The sequence below is a fragment of the Aplysia californica genome, unplaced genomic scaffold (genome assembly GCF_000002075.1).
Source record: "Aplysia californica isolate F4 #8 unplaced genomic scaffold, AplCal3.0 scaffold00277, whole genome shotgun sequence".
NCBI classification, from domain to species: domain Eukaryota; kingdom Metazoa; phylum Mollusca; class Gastropoda; order Aplysiida; family Aplysiidae; genus Aplysia; species Aplysia californica.
The window spans coordinates 49,465-70,846 of record NW_004797547.1 but is presented as its reverse complement, the minus strand read 5'-3'; the positions used below and the strand labels follow the sequence as shown (position 1 = coordinate 70,846).

The following is a 21,382-nucleotide window of genomic DNA, read 5'->3' as shown; positions in this document are numbered from 1 at the left end:
AATTTCGATCGCGTGTATCCCGATTTTTTTGTCCCAGTCTGCTGTTGTGCCGGATTTTTCTAAAAACTTACTCTGTCTTCTCCTTTATCGCGGGAAGCACCCGTTGAACTTTTTGTCAGAAGGAACTCGGAGCTCTATTTCCCGAAATATCGATGCCGCATTTAGTAGTTGACTCGCCCCAAGTTGATCTTAGACAGAAAATTACTGTCAGAAAGAAACTTTTTTTCGCAAATTTGTCTAGATCCAGAGAAATTATCAATGCGAAGATTCTACGGCACATGAACGCAATTTAAGGGCCGCGATGAAAGTTGAAAGAAATAATATGCTGATACGGGCGTGCCCACTACGGATGGGATCGGCTGATCGCCCGACTCGGTCGCCTAAAAAACAAACGTCTCTGTTTTCAGGTGATCGAGTCGGGCGATTGGCCCGATCCAGCCGTAGGTAAAATCAAGAATAATTCGAAGTGGTGTTCCGAGGTTGTGACAGGCGACATTCAGACATGAAAGTTGAGAGAGAAAAATTGGGTATACGCTGCGCAACTATTCATTATTCCCAGGTTTGCCTGCTATCAATGGTGCGACAACAAATTAATTGAAAGAAGCAATGAAAGGGGAACCTGCTTTTAAACATTGCCAGCTATGGAAAGATATGTTGGTAAAGAAATCAAACAAGACAAAATGTTGGAGAAAAAATAAATGTTATGGGCTGAAGGCAATATCTTCAAACAAGCTCCAAAATGCCATTTTCAACCCTCTAAAAGCACTAAATTTCAATTTCTAAGGTTCGCCCCCTGAACCCCCACCGGGACGCTGTCCCTGGACCCTGCTGGGCCGCTGTCAGACCCCCTGCAGAATTTTCCTTACTTTTCAGCTTCAGCTGATGGAAGCACTGAGTGCAGGGCTGCCTAAATCTACCAATTTTTCCGGTAGATACCGATTTTGGGCCTGTTCTACCGCCATACCGATAAGGGAAGTGTCTACGTTCTCTAACGTTAGAGAATGTATACAAGCTGTCTACATTCTCTAACGAATAAAAAAAAATAACAATATTAGGCCTGTAGGACCCTATTTGAACTTTCGGATAAGGCTAGGCTACTTTTCAAATTTTCTTTTTTTCTTTTCAAATTGGTTTACATTATGTTGTGTCGTTAGATCGATGTCAAATAGGACCACCAGTCCTCTCATTGAATTGGGTTATTTCATGCACTAGATCTAGGCCTATCGTAGACCTAGCGTTGATATGACTGACTTGACCTTGACCCACGTGATTTGATTTCATGACAGTGATGTCACATCACACACCAAATCGGCAATATTTTTCCACACATGTGAATTTGGTATCTTTTATGGTCTCTCACGTTGTATCACATAGGCCTAACTTGGCGTTGAGGTGGGAATACGAAATCGCATGTAAACTGCAAGCTATCTTCTAAATACTAATTACAGACGGCCTGATCTTCAGTGACTTATTCAAAGTTTTAGGGGGGGGCATCAGAGTGCACTTTCCTTGGGTGAAAAGTGTAGGCCTACAACATATTATTATGAAAAGGGGGGGGGGGGTGTCATCTCGATTCAATGATAGATGGTGTTAATTAACAGTAGAGAATGTAGACAACTTGTATACGTTCTCTAATGTTAGAGAACGTAGACACTACCTTCCGATAAGGTGTCAAAACTACCGGATTTGCGATGGGTGCCGAAAGAAGAAAAAGAACAAAAAAATTATGCAGCGCTTCCCTTCTTCTTGGTTTTTGCGGAAATCAGTACATTCCGAAAGTTCCATACTCGCCGCATCATCATATTATTATCAACTGCGTGCGTTAGAGAGAGAGAGAGATCAGCACTTGCCTCCGTAACTTGTCAGATATTTATGGCAACTCTCGGCACTAAGTTGTATTAAAAACTGCCAGATTGCGCATTTCGTACACTCGACCATTGTCTATCTGTGCCGGTCGGTCGGCAATAGTTTTTCACGTGCATATCGGCTAAAATCTGTCTACTCATGATAGAGAATCTTCCTCCTTCCTTTCATTCATTCTTTCTTTCTGTCTATCTTTGGATTTTTGCTGCGGCTGGAAAATCTGTGCATTTAATTCATTTATCAAGAAAACAGAATTGTGAATTTAGACAGAAAATCGGTATCGAAGCAAAACTTTCTAAAATCTGTCTTGGTCTAGAGAATAATTGGTCAGTACCAAATGATGATTCTACGCAGGGGGACTGCGAGAATTATTACCCGGGAATCTGAAAAAAAAAATTGCTGAGACCCGAGAAAATACACAAAGTCCTCGAAACCAAACCTGAAAGGGCTACTGAGTTCATATTTTACCGGTCGCGTTTCTGATATTACGTTCAGCTTTCCCCAGTCCGAGAGTACGTTTCACGCGAATAAGCGGATATGGCGGCAGGCGGAAGTGTAGGTCTAATACTGAGACTCTGTCGGGAAAATCAAAATCTATTTTCGCTTTCGTTACCGCTCAGAATTGTCCAATGATAGTTTGTTAACGTTAGATTTACAGTTAATAAAATTTGTAACATGCAGTTTGTGCATAAAAAAACACAGTATCGCCATACAAATTGAATCCATATTCTCACTGATGTCACTATAATGACAAAAGAAAAGGAAGAAAAAGAAAACGAGCGTCCTCCGATTTCTAGATTGTCAGGCCCGTCATCGTGACCGGTCAGTGAACCTGTGCGAGTTCGCATCGTGTGTGTACGGCATGAGTAAGGGACAGGCCGGTAGGCCTAATCAAAGTTCATTCAAAGTAGATCTCCCTCCACTCTAAAATGAACTGACGTGCCCCCTGGGTGGGTTTATGACATACAGTGAGCAAATAGAGTGGTTAACCTTGATGACCGATCACAGTGCAAAGTGGCATGAGGCATGCAATTTTCACTTATCCTATCATAAATCTCAAGATCTACGCTTATCCAGTTGCCCCTCCCCTTTACCTGTCAAAAATTTACAGCTTTCCATCTCTGACCGAGTTCCCCCGCCTTTGTCGTTACGCACCATTATGTTTTGACCACACCAAATAAAATTCAGTCTGTCATGCAAATTCGGGAATAGACAAAACTGTTGCCATGGTCAGGGAAGAGTTCATAGTTCGATGTGATCCTGCCTGGAGCAAAGTGATGTAAGTTTAGGTGGAGAGGTCAGATGCGAGCACGATGTTTGTGGAAAACATAAGCGTCGGTCAGTTCATACCTCAGTGTGATACCGTCTGGGGCAAACGTGTCGCTTCATCGAGTTTTACAATGCTTATGTGATCACACTCGCGTGAGTGGCTGATCTTTGACAGGATGGGCAGTTCATTGATTTCAATTTTTCCCTCTTGGTTTGTCGGCTGTGCCTGCCCGCGTTTTTGTTCTGCAAGTTATCAGAAATGCGGGATCTTATCCGAATATAGACCTAGACCTTCAGAGTGAATAAGAGCGGGATCTTTGGGATGACTTTTGTATAGTAAAAATTCTGTTTTCTTAAAACAGCAGGATCTAAAGCGAACTGGGATCGTAAGCGGTGGGATCTTAGGCGGAGACTGCTGTAATATAATTATTTTCCTGATCCAAACTAAGTTAGTGGGTGGTTGGAGGGTGCTCTGGTGTGGTTTGCTCCTTGTTTCCTATCGAACATCTATTGTCCTTATCTCCCCTTCTTCTTTTTTATGTTTGGTGCTCTATTGTAACACCTCTAATCTTCTGGCGCTCATATGACCTTATGCAGTTGCGAGCGCTGTAAAACCTTTTAAAAAAACTTGAACTGAGTTACAGAAATAATTTTCTTTTGTTGTAATAATGTTCACACTCGGATTTATAAAATTGTGTTTTCATTTGTATATTTTTCCAGATCATCATTGAGTCTAACATGCCTATTATTATTGTTGCCAGTAATAGCTTCATTCTGATCCTCTTTGTTGATGTTTCTGTCCTTAGGAGAAGGATGCCAGAGCACAGAGCAAATGGTAAGTTCATCAACCTGATCACAATCTCTTCAGCACTGGTAGATTTGTTATCTTCAGGCAATAGTCTAGAAGGTTGCTGTTAGGCGGGGGGAGGGGGGTGAGAGGGTTCTCTTGTATTGGGGGTTGGGGGGGTTAGCCTTTTCCTTGTATATTGGCTATTAACTCACTCTCTGCCTGCGCCTTTGCTCAGACCCAGCCGCTGCCTGCCAGCTTTTTTTTTACCTTTTTCAAAATCCAGTTACTGTGTACCCATTTATGTTAGATTTATTATGAAAATTGGCCAGTTTCAGTAAGAGATGTTGAGCTTTACAGAACAGAAAGAATTTTGACTCTATGTTATTTTGTTTTATAGCTTTTTTAAAAAAGGACAAATTTTGGGGGCCAAACTAGCCAGTACAATATTTTTTTGCTGTCTTTGTGAGAGTGTTTCTGTTTCTGTCCTAAAATTCACACAAAAATATATAACAAAACAAAGAAAACTAAATTGATAAGTTTATGATGACTTTGGCTAGATGCTTGAATCATTAGTCGCCGTACTAGACTCTTGTACTAGTATTAGTACTAGCCCACTGCTGACAGGTGATCTACCGCTTTCTTTTCATCTCAGACTACCATCGCTACCATTATTTTGCACTTCTTCATCTGAATCAGAGTTAATTGAATCATATAGATTCAGAATCTCTAAAATTAAGAGCCATTTTCAATTCATATCGGTATGAGCATCGCGTTAGCGTTTGTTTGACTTTGGCCGCCGACGTTTAAAACAAAACCCAGAAATAGGACAAAGGGAACTCCCATTCCAAAAATAGGCAGAACTTCAAGGGAAATCTTTCTAATTAAGTGAAACTGCTCTGAGTGGTCAGAGGGATGTTACTCTAGTAATTGGGCTATGCCATTGCCACATATGTGTCAGCAAATAGTAGAAATAAAGAGGAAAATACGCGACCGACGGGGGTGTGGTAGCGACGGTGAGCGGTCATCGCCTATTGACCTACACAGATGCGGCAGTGGCGGTGAGTGAGTTAACACTTACAGAACCGAAGGCTCATATATTGAAAAACTCTCAAGTACCGCACCAGTTTAGAACGATGAAGCCGTAGTAGAATTTTTTTTTATTAAAAAAAAAAACTTTGGCAGCCCAAGAAACATGCTTTAAAGATTCATAGAGTTTCATCAACCATTCATCTTTCATTTAGAATGACTTCCTTTGGTATTTACTTCAGTGCGGTATGTTCGTTCATTCTTTAATTATATTTAGTGAGCCTGGGGGCATCGGCAACTCGCCAACGGTAGTGAGTGCATACTACGGCATGGCGACTTAAGTTGCCAATGATACTGTAAGTTTTAAGTAGTAAAATTTCTGCAACTACTTAAATTCTCTCTGAACAGCTACTGACGTGTAGACCTGCATGTTTGCCGACAATCGTCTGAAATCCGACAATCGCGACCCGACCCGCGAGCCGGCCGATGCTATGGCAAGGCCCACCTGTATTATAGTCAATGTGCGTAGTGCGAGGCCTGGTCGACTGCCAGCACCCCCTTTTTCTCCCGTCGGCTTTGTCGGCACTTTCGTTTTCGTGCCGACTGCCGACGGCGGTTCCGACATAATAAATTATCAGAACCCGAGTAGAAATGCGGAAAAGGACGACGACCTAAATTATCTACTTTCAGTTTCGTGCTCGACCGGCCACTTTGAATTTCGTTTGTTGACTAATTCAATTGTTCAGATCATGTGGATTCATTCAAGTCCGACTCACTTGTTCTACTAGATCTAGATTTATAGATCATTATAGACCTCAATGGAGGATTCATATTCCAATTCTATTGTGTCAAATCCTATCATAGGTTGTGCTGTAATATTAATGTTGGTAAAAAGCATTTCATCAGGTGCGTGAATTATTTATTTTTTTAGAATCTAGGTCTAGATCTATATGGAAAATTCCTATTCCAATTCTATTGTGTTATTTTGTCTCAAACCCTATTATAGCAATGTAGATGTAGGCCATATTATGCTCCTGACCTTGTTTGTTTTAGAGTGTGTGGTTTTTTTTTTAGGTTAAATATTTTTTCATTTTGGACTTGTGCTGGCCTTTTTACATGAGGCCGGTTGCAGTTTCTTTTTTGAGGTAGGCCTAGGGGTAGGGTTAGGTCTCTTCTTTATTGTGTTTGTTGGGGTGGTCGCTCGTTACTCAGAAGTCCTTCCTTATGACACCCACCAAAGCTCTTGGGGGGGGGGGGGTTGCGCAAAATTTTCAGACAAACTGGTTGAGGCTCACATGCAGGTCTAGACGTGTTTGTTTTGAGCAGTGAGTAAACCCTCACGGCCAAAAGTTAAATCTTACACAGAGGCTTGAATATAAGCCACAGGGTTACAAATTGTTGTGGCATCACTTAAAATTAAGTTACAACAAAAGCTTATCATGAGGTTTATGTCACACTACAAAAAGGGAACGCCTAAGTGTACATTTTTTTTTTGCTTAAAATTTTTGTGATACACTGTTTTAACTGTTTTATATGGGTTGAGAGTTGTTTTATTGATATCACATTCCATTACAGGTCGGCGAAAGACATTGTAATTTAACCTTGTCTTTAGTAATTAAGCATTACTTTGGAATTTTATCTTCATCTGTATATGTATACGTTTTGAAATTCACAGCAAATAATGGAGCTCCATTCTTACTAAAGGGAGATTTGCGCAAGAATCCCTTTGGAGACAGGTCGAGGCCGTTCAACTTTTCTGGATCTCAGTGGCCACCCTCAGGTATGTAAAGCTTGTCCACACAAAATAGCTCTACCCTTCAGATGTCAGAGGTAAAATTTATACTGCATCAGGAAATTCCGACTGTTTTCACAATAAGTTATAAAAATCCATGAAAACATTTTGAATTCAATCCGAAATAACCATATGTAACAGGAGCATTCATACTTCACAGTCACTTGCTGTTATTTGTTTGAAGATCTAAAAACAAAAACTGAAATGGCAGGATACACACGATACCAATGTTCTTGTTAAGTTTTGTGGCAAAGGCTGTAGGATCTACTTTCGATTTGAGAGTCTGAGTACCAATTTGACCCTTGGGTCTTTTTAGTTTTCTTGGGTCTCTATTTAGTTTTTTGTCTGATGTTTCACCCAAATTCAACCCCGTGGGTTGGATGACTATAAATAAACCCACTGCCATGTCTGCAGGAGGTGAAACTCCTCCAATTACGGAGTGTTACTCATGGACCCCAACCCTCTGGGATCCGTCTGCGACATCTACTTTTATGTATCTTCCTCTTCTCCTTCCTTTTTCTTCTCTTTTCTTATCTCTTCTTCCATCGCTGACCTCATGTGCAGCAAAACTAGAGGTCATCCATCCCACAGAGTGGGCACCTCGTTGACCGTGAGGTGCGACCCCTGCAGAGGGAAACCAGGTACCTGGAGTTGAGGTGAGATTAGTCTGTGGACTGTCCCTCACCAACACACCTCTTTGGTGGAGGTTTTCCTCTTAGACGGGAGGGTGGCACGGCCCATGCCACTCAATCTGTTGGGAGCTGAAACCCTTACAGTCCCTGAGTCAATCTTGGCAGGACGGTCTTGTATACTCTCGTGGAAAGTATAACTTCGAGTTAGCCCTGGCACAGCTCTGGTCATCAGAGCTGTGTGTCCCCTTGTTGGGCTCGGTGGTGGGTGGGGAGCACCTGAGTCTAACCAACCACAACACCCTATGAAATCTCTAACTCGAAATGACCCTTCTCGAGCTCCCAACATTTAAATCCAAACAGCTCTGCCGGGAGGAATGGTATTTTTCCCCTCAGGACTGGCTTGAAAATGTCAAAACCCAAGATTTTAGGGTGCATTACTAAAATGTTTAAGGACAATTGTTAAAGATAGACAATTGCATGTAGAGAATTTTTTTACTAAGAAATGAATAAAGAAACTCGAAATGTGCAAGGAATTGTGTCTCATGTTTATTACTTTTGGTTTGAAGATGCCATATTGGGTTATTTGTGTGTCAAAAATTGCACTGGTGACAAGCACTTACAGGGTCAATAAAATGGTGTCTAAAGCGTAAAGGTAAACTACTGAGGGTAAATAACAATGACTGGCTGGAAATTTGTATAGAATTGAAGGTTGAACTACAAAGGAAAAGAAAAGGTATTTTATAGCAGTGAAAGCTGTAAATTTCAGAAGAGAATTTTCCTCAATGGGCATATTTTGCTTCAGTGCTTGTGTAAAACATATTGGGCTCATTTTGTTGCATAAAAAGAGAGTGGAAATTGTAAGCAGTTGATACTAGATAGAGCAACACCTTGCGGTATGATGAAAAAAAAAAAAAGAGATAGATCTTCAAAGGTTACAGTAAAAAATACACGCTTTTACTGAAACCGGGAAAAGTATCGTGTTTGCTTGGCTACCTAGCCATGTGGGCTTCCTAGGAAACGAGAAGGTGTATCTCCTGGCGAAGGAATCCTTGTCCCTTCTTTTGGGATCAACGACAAACACATTCCTACAGACTGACTTTAAGGCATGATGCGGGGGAAATTTTCAAATTCGTTAAAAAGAAGAAACTAAGCTTACAAATGTGATGGCATCAATATAAGTAGAGTGGAGAATTGGGCCTTGAAGAAAAAATTTGAAAATTCTTTTGTGTTGCTATGGTAACTGCTGCCATATTGCAAGGCCACATATAGAAAATGTACACATTTCTAAAAAATCTATCCTAAGGTTATAAATGATTCTAAAATACTACAATAAGTGGTTGTGCAGCCTTATGTGGCTGTTTTAGTGGATGGACTTGGTATTTTTGATGTAGGAGGACAAACCTTTTCAGAATCGAGGTCCAAACTAGGGAAATACTTTAACCAGGAGAATCTCAGATCATAACAACGGATTAAATTTATAATAAAATCATTTATTCAAGATGGTTTTTTTACTTCACTACTTATTACACTAGAATAATGTTTCATCTATCAGTATACCAAAAATTATTAAGATATCTTAAGAACTTTTCTAATGATTGATTTTTTGCGTTCCCACCCCCCTTGAAAGAGCCCATTTTGAGAAAAAAGGCCTTAAAGTTTTGACGCGCAAAACTTACTGTAAGTTGCGTCCAAAAGAAATGTGAAAATGTAATCACCCACTCATCATGTGAAAGCCTTGCATTACCCTCTCATGCAGCATACCATTTTAAAGCTAAATAAATTCTTCATCATCTGACACATTAATATTTAATCTATTTTTTTAAGAGACGCCCGAGATGTGGTCACTCAAAATTGACCTTAAAAAATCAGGCTTGGCAAAATTGTGCGAAATCAAAGAAACGTAAAATTGTCTTTGCGCATTTACTGAAGAGTGTCAATACTGATCGAAAGGCGATGTATTGCATGCCCAGTGAATGGAGAATTTTGTCTTTGCAATAAACAATGTTTTATTACGATATTTCGTCGCGATAGTTTCAAACATAACGGAAAACAAAGAGATCACAAATACCGCACAAAACTTGGACTCAACACTAATTGTGTTTATTGTTAATTTGCTTAGGAACCATTGGCTTTGAGTTGTGCACAAACCTTTGGGCATCAATTCTATGAAATTTTGGACATATTTATCTGTCATTTCATTTTAAATGTCACAGAGAGTTGCAAACAAACGGTCTGAACTGGGGGAAAAGTCGTTTTTCTCCAGCCACTGTTTCATGGGACTTCACATACCGGTAGGATTCACATCGGGGCTGTTTACTGGTAACCACTCGAATGTTGACTTGATTTGGTTTTTTAATAATGCTCTAATGGCATTGGTCCTGTGAGAAAATGCCTTGTTTAGCATGGGGATGACTACTTGAATGACATCATGACGAAAATAAGGGCAAGACATGACGTTCCAGCACTTGCGCGATGTAGTCCACTAAACCAAGGCATCCGGTGATTCTCACAAGGGTGGCTCAGTGGCTCTGTTCAATCCACCCCAGACCACCCGAAATCGTGACAGTTTCGTGGCCTCTGTTCCTCACTGACAGATAATTGTGTTCAAAATCTTACACGGTACATGTGCAAAAGGGTTTTTGAGCTCGATAAGAAACCAACAGCTCATGAACAAATGCAAAATTAAAACTATGGAACACAAGTAATTGTTACGTCCAGGTTTTGTCAGTTATTTGTAACTGCTTTGTTTTTCAATCTTCGTGGGTTTTCTGTTCAGGTATTCGTTGTTGGTGTTTTGGAAGCTCTGAAGGGCGTTGAACATACGTTTGTGGGTGTTTGGCGGGTGCTCTGGTGTGGTTTGCTCCTTCTTTCCTATAAAAAATCTATCATCCGTATCTCCCCTCCTTCTTTTTAATGTTTGTTACTCTCTTGTAACATCTCTAATCTTCGGCACTTATATGACCTTATTGTGTTGCAAGTGCCGTAAAACTCTTACAAGAACAAGAACATACTTTTGCTAAAGCGATTTATATAGTCATCTTTTACAATTTCAAAGTCATAAATGCCATAAAAATTTGCGCATCAGATGAGATTTGGCATCTCCGTCGCAGCGCATCCTGCTTAAACCTCAGTGTTGCGCTGGTTTTGCTAATATTGTTTCATCCTCCATAGCTTTTGCACTTCCTTGTAAATTTTGCTGGCACTTTATTTGATGGTGGATTCTCAAAGGCAAAATAAAAAAGCGCATGTCCGTCATTATCTACTTCTGTATCTTTCTTCATTGGTGAAACTTTATTTTTGGCCATGGGGTGAGGAGCAAGTTAATCCTCATCTAAAGTTTCCTCTTCACTATCACTCTCACGATATGCTCCTCCCTATACCTACACCTCTAGTGCCTATCAATGTTCGAACTGTCGTGTGATGTGCTCAAGAATGTCGATGCCATTGCAGTAGGCTGTGGTAATCCTGAGAAATTGAGGCTAGGGCATCAAAGTATTTTGGAAAGGTGTTCAAAAAGCATTTTCTGAGCTCAATAACTGTTGAAACTGGGGTAGTGCGAAACAGCACTCTCATCTCGTTGATTAGACGCTAAAATCAGCATCAGCAAATGTCATTGAAGGAGGTGGTTAGGAGGCTGAAACAAAAGAATGAATTGACTGTAAGGATTGATCTAAAATCTCTTGTCTGTCTGTCTGACTGACTGTCTGTCTGTCTATAAATATAAACATAAGCACAGTTTTGGTGTAGAACAAAATAAGACAGTAAGGGGAACATTGACCAATAATGAGTTTCTCAGATAAGGAGACCTGGCGATAATATTGAGAGCTTTCGTTTTCAGTCCTCGCCTCGTAGTTGCAAGAAATAAAAAAAGATAAACGTGCTATCAACTTTCCTTATCTCTTTATCTGTATAAAAATGCATACATGAAAAAAAATACGCTTGCAAATAGCTTAATGAAAGAATGAATATATGGCTCTGGGCCAAAGACATAACACCCACACACGCATGCGTGCGCTCGCGCGCGAACCCACACACACACCAACACACACACACACACACACACACACACACACACACACACACACAAACACAAACTCACACACCCACACACAGAGAGAGAGAGAGGGAGAGAGAAAGAGACAGACAGACAGAGAGTAAGAAAGAGAGAGAGAGGAGAGAGAGAGAGAGAGAGAGTGTGTGTGAGAGAGAGAGAGAGACAGTAAGAGATTGAGAAAGGGAGGGGGAGAGAGAGAGAGAGAGAGAGAGGGGGGGGGGAAGAGAGAGAGAGAGAGAGAAGGGTAAGAATTCAATGTCATATTATCCTTCCACTTACTTTCCATCCACGCTGGTCTCTCTCTCTCTCTCTCTCTCTCTCTCTCTCTCACACACACACACACACACATAAACACACACACACACACACACACACACACACACTCACAGAGAGAGAAAGAGACAGACAGGCAGAGAGTAAGAAAGAGAGAGAGAGTGTGTGTGCGTGTGTGTGAGAGAGAGAGAGTAAGAGATTGAGAAAGGGAGGGAGAGAGAGAGGAGGGTAAGAATTCAATGTCATATTATCCTTCCACTTACCTTCCATCCACGCTGGTGTCTCACTCTCAGCATTCGGTTGTTCATCAATGTCGACCCTGTTGTCTCTCAGGCTCAGGGAAGGTTGGTCTAAGTCCCCAGCTGGTTGGGGGTTTTTTTCTAGTCCTTTTCTTCCACCATTGATCCCTCCAAGTTTACAACGACAATACAGAACTTGTTCGGTCATTTTCGTACAATGTTTATCTCCACACAGTTCAAGATTTTTCGTGCATGATATTCAAGAACTCTGTTCAAACCGCTGTCTTTTGTATTAACAAACGAATACTAAAATACGTACTTAGAATAAGTTAGAACGGAAGTTTTCCGTAACTTTCCTGCATTCATGGTACAACCCTATTCAGATACTTGTGGGAGACTTCAAGGGCGTGTCGTGTGGGACGGTTTTTGGCAGGTCAGTGAGTGGAGACAATGGCTTGTGGGGATGGGTTTACTGTTGGGTTACGATCGCTGGATCAGACTTTCGTATACTGCCAATATTGAAAAGGCCTTCCTTGCACTTGGTTTCTTCGACCCTACGCAGCACTGTCGAGGGTGAAAACTGAAGAGTTGGCTGGCGGCGGCGAGAATGAATCGGAATACGTGGCTTCCCGCACAAGATGTTTGTCACCGTAAAACGAAAATATGGTGTTTTCTGTCTGAGTAGTTGTTGGGTTTTTTTGCGCCGTCGCACTGGTCAAGGCTAGAGGATAACGTAGATCGGCTGTATCGAGCAGTTGTGCTAACTGGCTTCCAAAAAAAAAAGTCCTGAACTCTTCCGATTCCGGGAAATCAAGTGCACAGGGGCTTAAAATTTACGTAACACTTTTCTCATATATCTCTTGTCAAGACTTTTTTTTTTTTTATGTGCAACAGATTCTCAACGATCGGCCAGTCGGGCAAAATTCTGACTTTTTCAGGAATTGGATTTCCTGATTTATGCGGAAATTCGGAATCTCTTACCGAGCTCTCGTTAAGGGCCGTATGACGGGGGGGGACGATCCTCATTTCGACGCCATGAGAGTGGGCTTTGGCCGACATCTTCGGTATTTGACCAGTTCTGGCAAGTTCAAGTGCTCATGCACTGTAAGGGGAGCTCATTCACAAAAGGTTGATTAACTTGGATTTGAACTTAGTTAAACATGATTTAAACTGCACATGCACGTGCGCAGTAATCTAGTTGCATATATCATGACGACATATCATTCTCAGCTAAATAATAATGGAAACAGCCATATTACTTGCAACTTATTTATCAATGATCAAGTCCGAACTGCTTTTGAATCGCCATTTTGCGAAATTAGAGATCAGTCTTCAAAATGATGTATAACATGACTGATTTCTGAGCGTGTGGAGAGCTTTATGCCCATTTCATAAAAAGGACGTTTTTTAGGGCAAAAAATTGCGGGGGTTTTTTCACTTAGAGGAAAGGGGGTGTCATCTTTGTGAGTGTTTTTGAACATGTTCTGCTATTGATAGAGACGTAAGACCTTCATTTTGGGAAAGTAGATATTTCAAAGTACTCGAATCCGTTAAAAGCCCAATTTTGATCTGAGACTAAAAAATGACGTCATTTGACCATGGCCTTCCCCCGCATCATGCCTTAAAGAAAAAGTAAAAAATCTGTGGAGTCTGTGGGTGACACGTTAGAAGGTGGAGTCTGTGGGAGACACGTTGGAAGGTGGAGTCTGTGGGAGACACGTTGGAAGAAACAATGTGTCGTGACGTGGTGGAATCAAGCACTTGTCAATTTTTTATCATGTGGAGTTATTGATCTCTTCTGAACGCTTATTCATTTGCCTTGCTTTCAGTGAAAAAAGATATCAATATAGGTTGAATAGACGTCGAGATATTTGCGATTGAAGAAGGTGGGGTAGCCAAGTTTCAGTGGTTATATTGATGAGAAAATGGCCCCCAAAGTTTGGTAACTTCAAAAGCTTAAGAGTCCTTGAAAACTGAAAATTACATGTATTGTTCCTTTACTTTAAACAAGGTTTTTCAGTAGTTTATGGAAATGTGTTTTCATTTGAACATAAAAGGTATTTAAGCAAAAAACAAAATTTCGATAGAAATTGAGAAACTGTTGGGAAAATGCCTTTTTCTTCAATTTCATTATTTTGACAAGCACCTGATTTCACCACGCTGTCTCACAAATAAATTATAAACTTCACAACATAATGCCCAAACTGGGTCCCCAGAAACCTTCAGGCCACTCCAGAAGAGACGAAGTCACTTTTACTCGATTATGTATCGGACACACCTTCCTGACACATAAATACCTCCTTCAGTGAGATGAAAAACCATTCTGTGTCACAGGTTTTACCATTAGACATATATTTTAACAGAATGTCCAGACCTTCGAGAGACCCGAAGGAAGTATTTTAAATGCAATGCGAGATCTGTTCTCCGTCGTTGATCCCAACAGAATTCTCGATTTTATGAAGGCCTTTGGCCTTCACAGTAAATTATAGATAGCGTTATTTAAAAAATTGTTGAAAGTGTTATTTTAAAACCAAGGTTTTACCACAAATTCTTAATATTTTAATCAAAATTTTGATCTAAACCAGGCCGTGCTGTGAATTGTAGTGAATGCTACCAACTAGTGTTCCACGAGCTCATATAACCTTTTGCAGTTGCGAGCTTTGTAACTCTTACTTTGAAACTAAATTCAAAGGTGTTGGTCTGGATCCAGCAACATACACACACTCAATTCTATTCTCATTGTTCATTTTATCTTTGTCATTAATGGAAAGTACGTTAAGTAAACTTAACTGTTTTTGACTCACCTGAATGCTGTTGCACACCTTTCTTGTAACACAGTGGAAATTGAGCCCTTTTAAGTTAAAATAGACTGGTTGATTCTTTTAAAGGGTAGAGATGTGGAGCCAACATGAAGATTCTATAGGGCAAAATTATGGCCAGATAATTTTGGCATGACACTAGTCAGTGATGTTTGCTGGCAATGCTTCTCTTAATTGTTGCCTAGGTCCTGACCACATCTTTATAGCATTGTTTGGGACACAGTCCGCATCCTGCAAAGCTGTTAAAGTACTTTTAAAAAGGTACTTAAGTACAAATTTAAGTATAATCTAAAATATTTATTAAGTACAGTAAAAGTACTTTCCTGTAAAATAAACTTGAGTACAAGTACTTTTTAAAAAAAGTACTTATGAGTACATTTTGAGTACCTTCTGCTAATATGCTAAAGCACTTCAGTGCTAATGCAAAACATCATATTGAATAACATATCTAGTATGTTTGACAAATTCGGCCATTTATTACTAATAATGTAAACAGTATACAAAGCATTTGAGAATATTCGCACTGAGCGTAGGTGGAAATGGTTCGTGAAATCGAAAAAAATAAACAGCAAACAAGCAGACGCATATAGTGAGTAAGTGATATTATGAATAGAACTTGTTTGAGCAAGAAAATATGATCAAATGTAAGTCAGTCCTAGAGGTCGGAAAGTAGGAAAAGTATCCAAATTGGAAAATGTAGAGACAAAGTTGCTCTTAAGAAAATATAAAATTGATGAAAATGGCCAGCAAAAAAAGTGCATTGAATTCTTCATTAACAAATCCTCAAGGAATCAAGGTCGCCTTAAGCACAAACCACAAGAAAAGGAAAAAAGAAATTTAGATAGCCTAAAAAAATGTTAGATTGATATACATTGAGAACTCAGTTTCAGTTTCAATTGATTATAATAGTGGTAAGACAGATTTTGGTCACACTGTGTAGTCCACGGCGCCCACGGCAAACCAAAATAGGCCTACATGTAATTCCCTAGAGTCTAGTAAGTGTAGTGTAGCCAAAAATTCTCTACTACAGTAGTCTCCGCCTAAGATCCCAGTGCTCGGGAGCAAGGGAAAAACGGGATCTTAGCCGACGAAGCCAAGGAAGAATCTACAGTGACCCAAGAACTGACGTGACCCCTGGGTAGGTTTATGACATGTCACATATGGCGAGTAAAGAGTGGTCAACCTTGATGACCAATCACACGAGCATGGTGGCATGAGGCATGCCATAATATTATACTGTCCACTCATTAGCATATCGTCTCGAGATCTTTAAATCTACATTTATCCAGTTGCCCCTCCCCTTTACCTGTCCAAAAATTGTAGCCTTCCATCTCTCATTGAGTCCCCCCGCCTTTGTCGTTAGATACCATTACGCTGTGACCACACCAATTAAAATTCAGGCTGTCTCGCAAATTCAGGAATAGAGAAAAACTTCCTTCAACTTCAATGGTCAGGGAAGAGTTCACAGTTTGATGTGATCCTGACTGGAGTGAACTTGTAGGCCCTACCCGAGGATACCGGTAGCCTCGGCCCTACCCACCCAGCGAGTGATTAAAGTTCAGGTGGCGAGCTCAGAAGCGAGTGCGATGTTTGGGGAAAAGAAACGCCCATCGGTCAGTTCACACCTCGGTGTGATCCCGTCTGGGGATCATTGTACCGTTTCATGGAGTTTTACAACGCTTGTGATCACATTCACGAGAGTGGCCGATCTTTGACACGACGGGCTGTTCTTTAATCTCAACTTTTAATTCTTGGTTGATGGGATGTGCCCGCCCGCATGTTTGTTCCGTAAATTATGATCAGGAATGCCGGCACTTATTCTTTCATTAAGCTTCAAAAGTACTCAAAATGTACTTTAAAAATACTCAAAAGTACTTTTATAAAAAGTATCGGAGTAGAGTAAAAGTACTGATTCTCAAAATGTACCGGAGTACAGTAAAAGTACCGAAAATTGTAACGTAAGTACAAGTACCTGAGTACTTGTACTCCGTTACAACCAGCTCTGGCATCCTGTTCCCTTGCTCAGAACCAGTCACTTTCACGGTGACACTTTACTCTTTTTTTACTGTGGCTTTCGGACATTGAAACTGATATTCCAAGCTTGTAACCTAGACTTCTGCTCATCAATGTTTGTTTCTCAATGTGATTCTGTTGGTTGTTTTTAAAACTCAAATTCATTACCTTACACTTTATTCTACATTTGTAGTAAATGAGGTTCCCTTACTCCGTTCACAGGTCATCGGCTCAAAGCTCCACAGATGCCACCACCACAGAGGTTTTCGTCGTCACCCTTTCCTCCAAGACCTGCATTTGGGGAGCGGCCAAAGTGGGAGCACCAGCAGTTTAGGTCTCAAGGATTCGATTTTATGAACAGATTTGGTGGGCCACCAATGGCACCGCACTGTCCTCCTGATATGAGAGGACAAATGTTCAGAGGACCTCCGCCTTTCTCATTTCCATCTCCTGGACCAGGACAATGTCCTCCTCCTCCCCCTTCTCTTCCTCCTCCTTTTCCTCCTCCTCTTCCTCCGCCTCCTCACATGCCTGGGCCACCAAACATCAGTGGCATGGGTTACATAAATGGTGCTGACAATAGACTCCCATTCAATCCATCTGTGCCTCCTCCAAGTTTCAGGTCTGTGTTCAGTTCCCCTCCTCCTCCTACTCCGTCTCATTCCCAATAAATGTTTTTATTTGCAGATAACTTTTCTATTGCATTTCCTTAATCTGATAGATAGCACTGTTGAACGGGGGTTGGGGGGGGAGGGGGGATTTGCTGCAATATATTACAAAAAGTCTTTTTTTTCTCCTTTGACTTTTAAACTGTTTAATTATTGAAAGATGATGCAACATTTGAAGCTTCCTGAAGGATGGATGTTTACAAAAGTGATGAAAATATGCTTTATTGGAGGCTTCTTTCTCTTTCCTTCAATGAGGAAGTCTCTATGAAAGTAATGCAAAAGCACAACTGCCACCTTAAACTACAAGAGAGATAATCATTCATGTACTCCAGTACGGCTCCTGTGGGGTTTTTGTATGGTGCATGGCAAGTTAACAAGAGACCAAAGCTTGTTTCTTTGATGAATGTGTGTTGAATAAAGCAGTGCAGTGAAACTGACTTGTAAATAATAACAATAATGATAATAATTATAATGAAGATCATTTCTTTTGCGCCCACTCTCGTGATACTGACAGCTCTAAGGTGCTTTACATAAATCCAAGTTCAAAACAATAGGCCTGACTGAAAAAAATTATAAAATATTTGCTCATATTAATATCATATTCATATTATAAACAAAGAAATCACTCGCTCTCTCACACATACACACACACACACACACACACAGAAGTGGTCGGGCTCAATCTTTAAATTTGTTGAATCATAATGTTTGTTATTTAAGAAAAGTGTGACTGACGTGAGCGCTAGCACAAGATTCACTTGGGGGGGGGGTGTTCGTATGAACCACACCAGAACTTCAACATCTGCATGATGTTTGTTGTCGCTTGAGTTTATATGTTTCTTGGTCCATGGATGCTTTTATCTTGTCTTTCAGCTTGGTGCACTGCCATCTTTATCAGAAAATCTGCTGCATACAGTGGACTGCAGAAATATGCGCTGTGTAAAAGTACACTTCGATCAAATACATGTCTGAGTTATATTATAAGACGGATTGTTTTCTGCACTTCGTGTAATGCACTGCACTGTCAACTGTTGGGCTAGTTTTGATTTGACCTTCCAGATGTTTGGTTCCTCTGACATCCCTGCAGATCATAACGTAGATCTACACCCATTACTGTTCAGTAGCAGCAGGACACAAAATTTATGACAACACTTCTGCTTACAATCCACACCCGCATGTTTAAACCAAACCTACACACAGCCACCTCAACTACAAATACATAGTGCCGGTATGTAGCTGACCGCCCATCCTACTTCTCCCAAACCCAGAACATGGCCAGACATGTTTTTACACACGTGTCCTCAGCACATGTTTCTGGTTGGTCGCATAAGGTGGCCCTGTGTCTCTGATGTCAGTCATGGTTTGCAGTGTGTAATACATAAGTGTGTTATGATCGACGGTGCAGGTTGACCAACGGAAGAGAGTCAACAAGGTTAGTTGCTGGAGAAAAATGCTGGAAGTCGCATCAGTATGGGCTGTTTGTTCTGCAAGCAACTTTGTTGAGTCCAAGTTTGCTTAAGTCTTAAGTGTTGAATGAATAAGTGGTATTTTAAATTAAATGAATTTTTTAAAATTTGGGAATCCTCCTTTCATTAATTAAGTAAAAATTTTCCTTAAGTCATAGTTCAGTGCATTCGAGTTCCACTGTACTCATGTGATTTGTCGGTTGTCTTCTGCTGTCACTCTTTGAAGAAATGTTTTATTTCCCTTTCAGTGGTTACAGTAGTTTAGATGTTGATCATCATTCTTCCAGGAGTGAGGCCATAGAATTCCTTCCTTCAAAAGAGGGGAAGGAAGGGTCTAAAGAATTGATTTTAGATTAGAACAAATTTTACTAGTACGAGCATACATTGTGATTTTATAACAGCCCATATCATGAGATTGCAAGTTCAGGTGGTTTGAGCCTCAGCTTGGTCCTCCATTGTTGTGTCCTTGGGAAAGGCACTTTACTTTCGGTCCTTTCAGAGATGGACATTAAATCCAGAGGTCCTGCCTCTTAGATAACCTAATAGTTCTGATAGAGGGTGTTAAACCTATATTATTTCATCATTTTTTTTCTTTGTGGGGGGACAAAAAGTAGCTTTTTTATTACACAACACATGGAAAAGAAGATGAATATTTTTACATTTGTTTAAGAGAGCTTTCAGTATCGGTTTATGGGTGTAGCCTTGTGACTCGAATACTGGAGAGCTAGAAGGAAGAGAATGAGAAAGTTATATGAAAATGAAAGGTTTCTAACCCTAGTAGGCTACATGTTAAACCTATATTATTTCACCATTTTTTTTCTTTGTGTGTGTGGGGGGGGGGGGGGGTATGTATTTGTTAACCAGAGGCTGAAGTGGGAGGACAGTTGTAACAAAAAGTAGCTTTTTTATTACACATGACAACACATGGAAAAGAAGATGAATATTTTTACATTTGTTTAAGAGAGCTTTCAGTATCGGTTTATGGGTGTAGCCTTGTGACTCGAATACTGGAAATTGGAAAGCCAGAAGGAAGAGAATGAAAGTTATATGAAAATGAAAGGTTTCTACCCCTAGTACATGTTTAGAAAGTTGCTTTGATTTATCTTGCTTTGCAAAACTACATGTTGGCCTATTATTTTTATATTTCTAGCGTTTGGGTCATCAGTTGTATTGTTTCATCATGTACAGTAATGAAGGAAGTAGAAAGCTATGAAAGGACAACTGATGTATTGAAATGTAAATAAAAAATTTATGCAATAACCTTTTATCTATCATTTGTTCCTTTTTGTTTGTTTGTTTGTTTATGTTCTGATGTCAAAACCTTTGCCTTCAGGTGCCTCTCTATACTATGTAGTAATGTTGCTGGGGGATATCTGTAGATGTGAAAATGGAAATATGTTCTCCGGTTCCTCTGGCAATTAAAGGAGAAAGATGAAGACTCAAGAAGCTGCAGGAGCAAAACAGCACTATCAAGGTTCTTTTAAAAAGATATACAATTTAAATGGACACTAAACATCGCTGGGAATGGTGTTGCTTTCTCAATTAATTGATAAAGATTGTACTCAATGTATATTTTGTAGGCCTTGATTAAAATATAGGGTTGGACAGAATAAACTGTTTCCAGAGGAGAGCGAATAAAAAGAGCTAGTTAGTAGCCTACAATTGTCTCCGCCGCTTACGTTCCCGGTTTAAGATCCCGCCGTTTTAAGAAAATATAATTTTTACTATACAAAAGTCCCCCCTATGATCCCGCTCCCATTCTACCTGAGGGTCTACATTCGGTTAAGATCCCGCATTTCACATCATAATTAATTACGGAACAAAAACCTGGGCTGGCACAGCCGATCAATCAAGAGAGAAAAGTTGAGATCATTGACTGCACGTCGCGTAAAAAATCAGCCACTCTCGTGAATCTTATCACCACACAAGCGTTGTAAATCTCGATGAAGAAACGGTACAATGATTAATTTGCACCAGGCAAGATCACACCAAGGTATGAACTGACCGACACGTTTGTTTTGCTCAAATATCGCACTCGCATCTGAGCTCTCCACCTAAAGTTAATTCGCCTTACTCCAGGCAGGATCGCATCGAACTGTGAACTCATCGGATACTCATCCCCGATCATTGCAGCAGGAGTTGTCTGAGTGTCTCTACTCGCGAATTTGCGAGACAGACCGAATTTTAATTGGTTTGGTAACAACTTAGTGCAATGGTGCGAAACGACAAAGGCAGGGAAACTCGGTCAGAAATGGAAATTGCTATAAATTTTGGACAGCTAAAAGGGAGGACCAACTGGATACATGTAGGTCTAAGTGTAGATCTTATTGAGACTCATGATAGGATCATAATAATAATTGAAAATGGCATGCCTCATGGTACTGCCCCCACCCGGGCAGTGCTACCACTACTACTACTACCAGGGCTGTCGAGAGCCAGGTCGGGCTCTGGGACAGCTATCACCTTCGGGCCCCTCCC

General features: G+C 40.5%; 1 protein-coding gene across 2 annotated transcripts in view; it reads left to right on the top strand.

Moving 5' to 3' along the window:
• The window catches only part of LOC101846822 (H/ACA ribonucleoprotein complex non-core subunit NAF1), a 45,693-nt gene extending 25,522 nt beyond the window's left edge, over positions 1 to 20,171 (top strand). For both annotated transcript variants that reach the window (XM_005101270.3, XM_005101271.3), the window contains exons 9-11: positions 3,939 to 3,967; positions 6,624 to 6,728; positions 16,993 to 20,171. In XM_005101270.3, coding sequence (XP_005101327.1) covers positions 3,939 to 3,967; positions 6,624 to 6,728; positions 16,993 to 17,441 — 583 coding nt within the window. In that variant the 3' untranslated portion in view covers positions 17,442 to 20,171. The remainder of the gene's footprint in view (positions 1 to 3,938; positions 3,968 to 6,623; positions 6,729 to 16,992) is intronic.
• Positions 20,172 to 21,382: the final 1,211 nt, after the last annotated feature.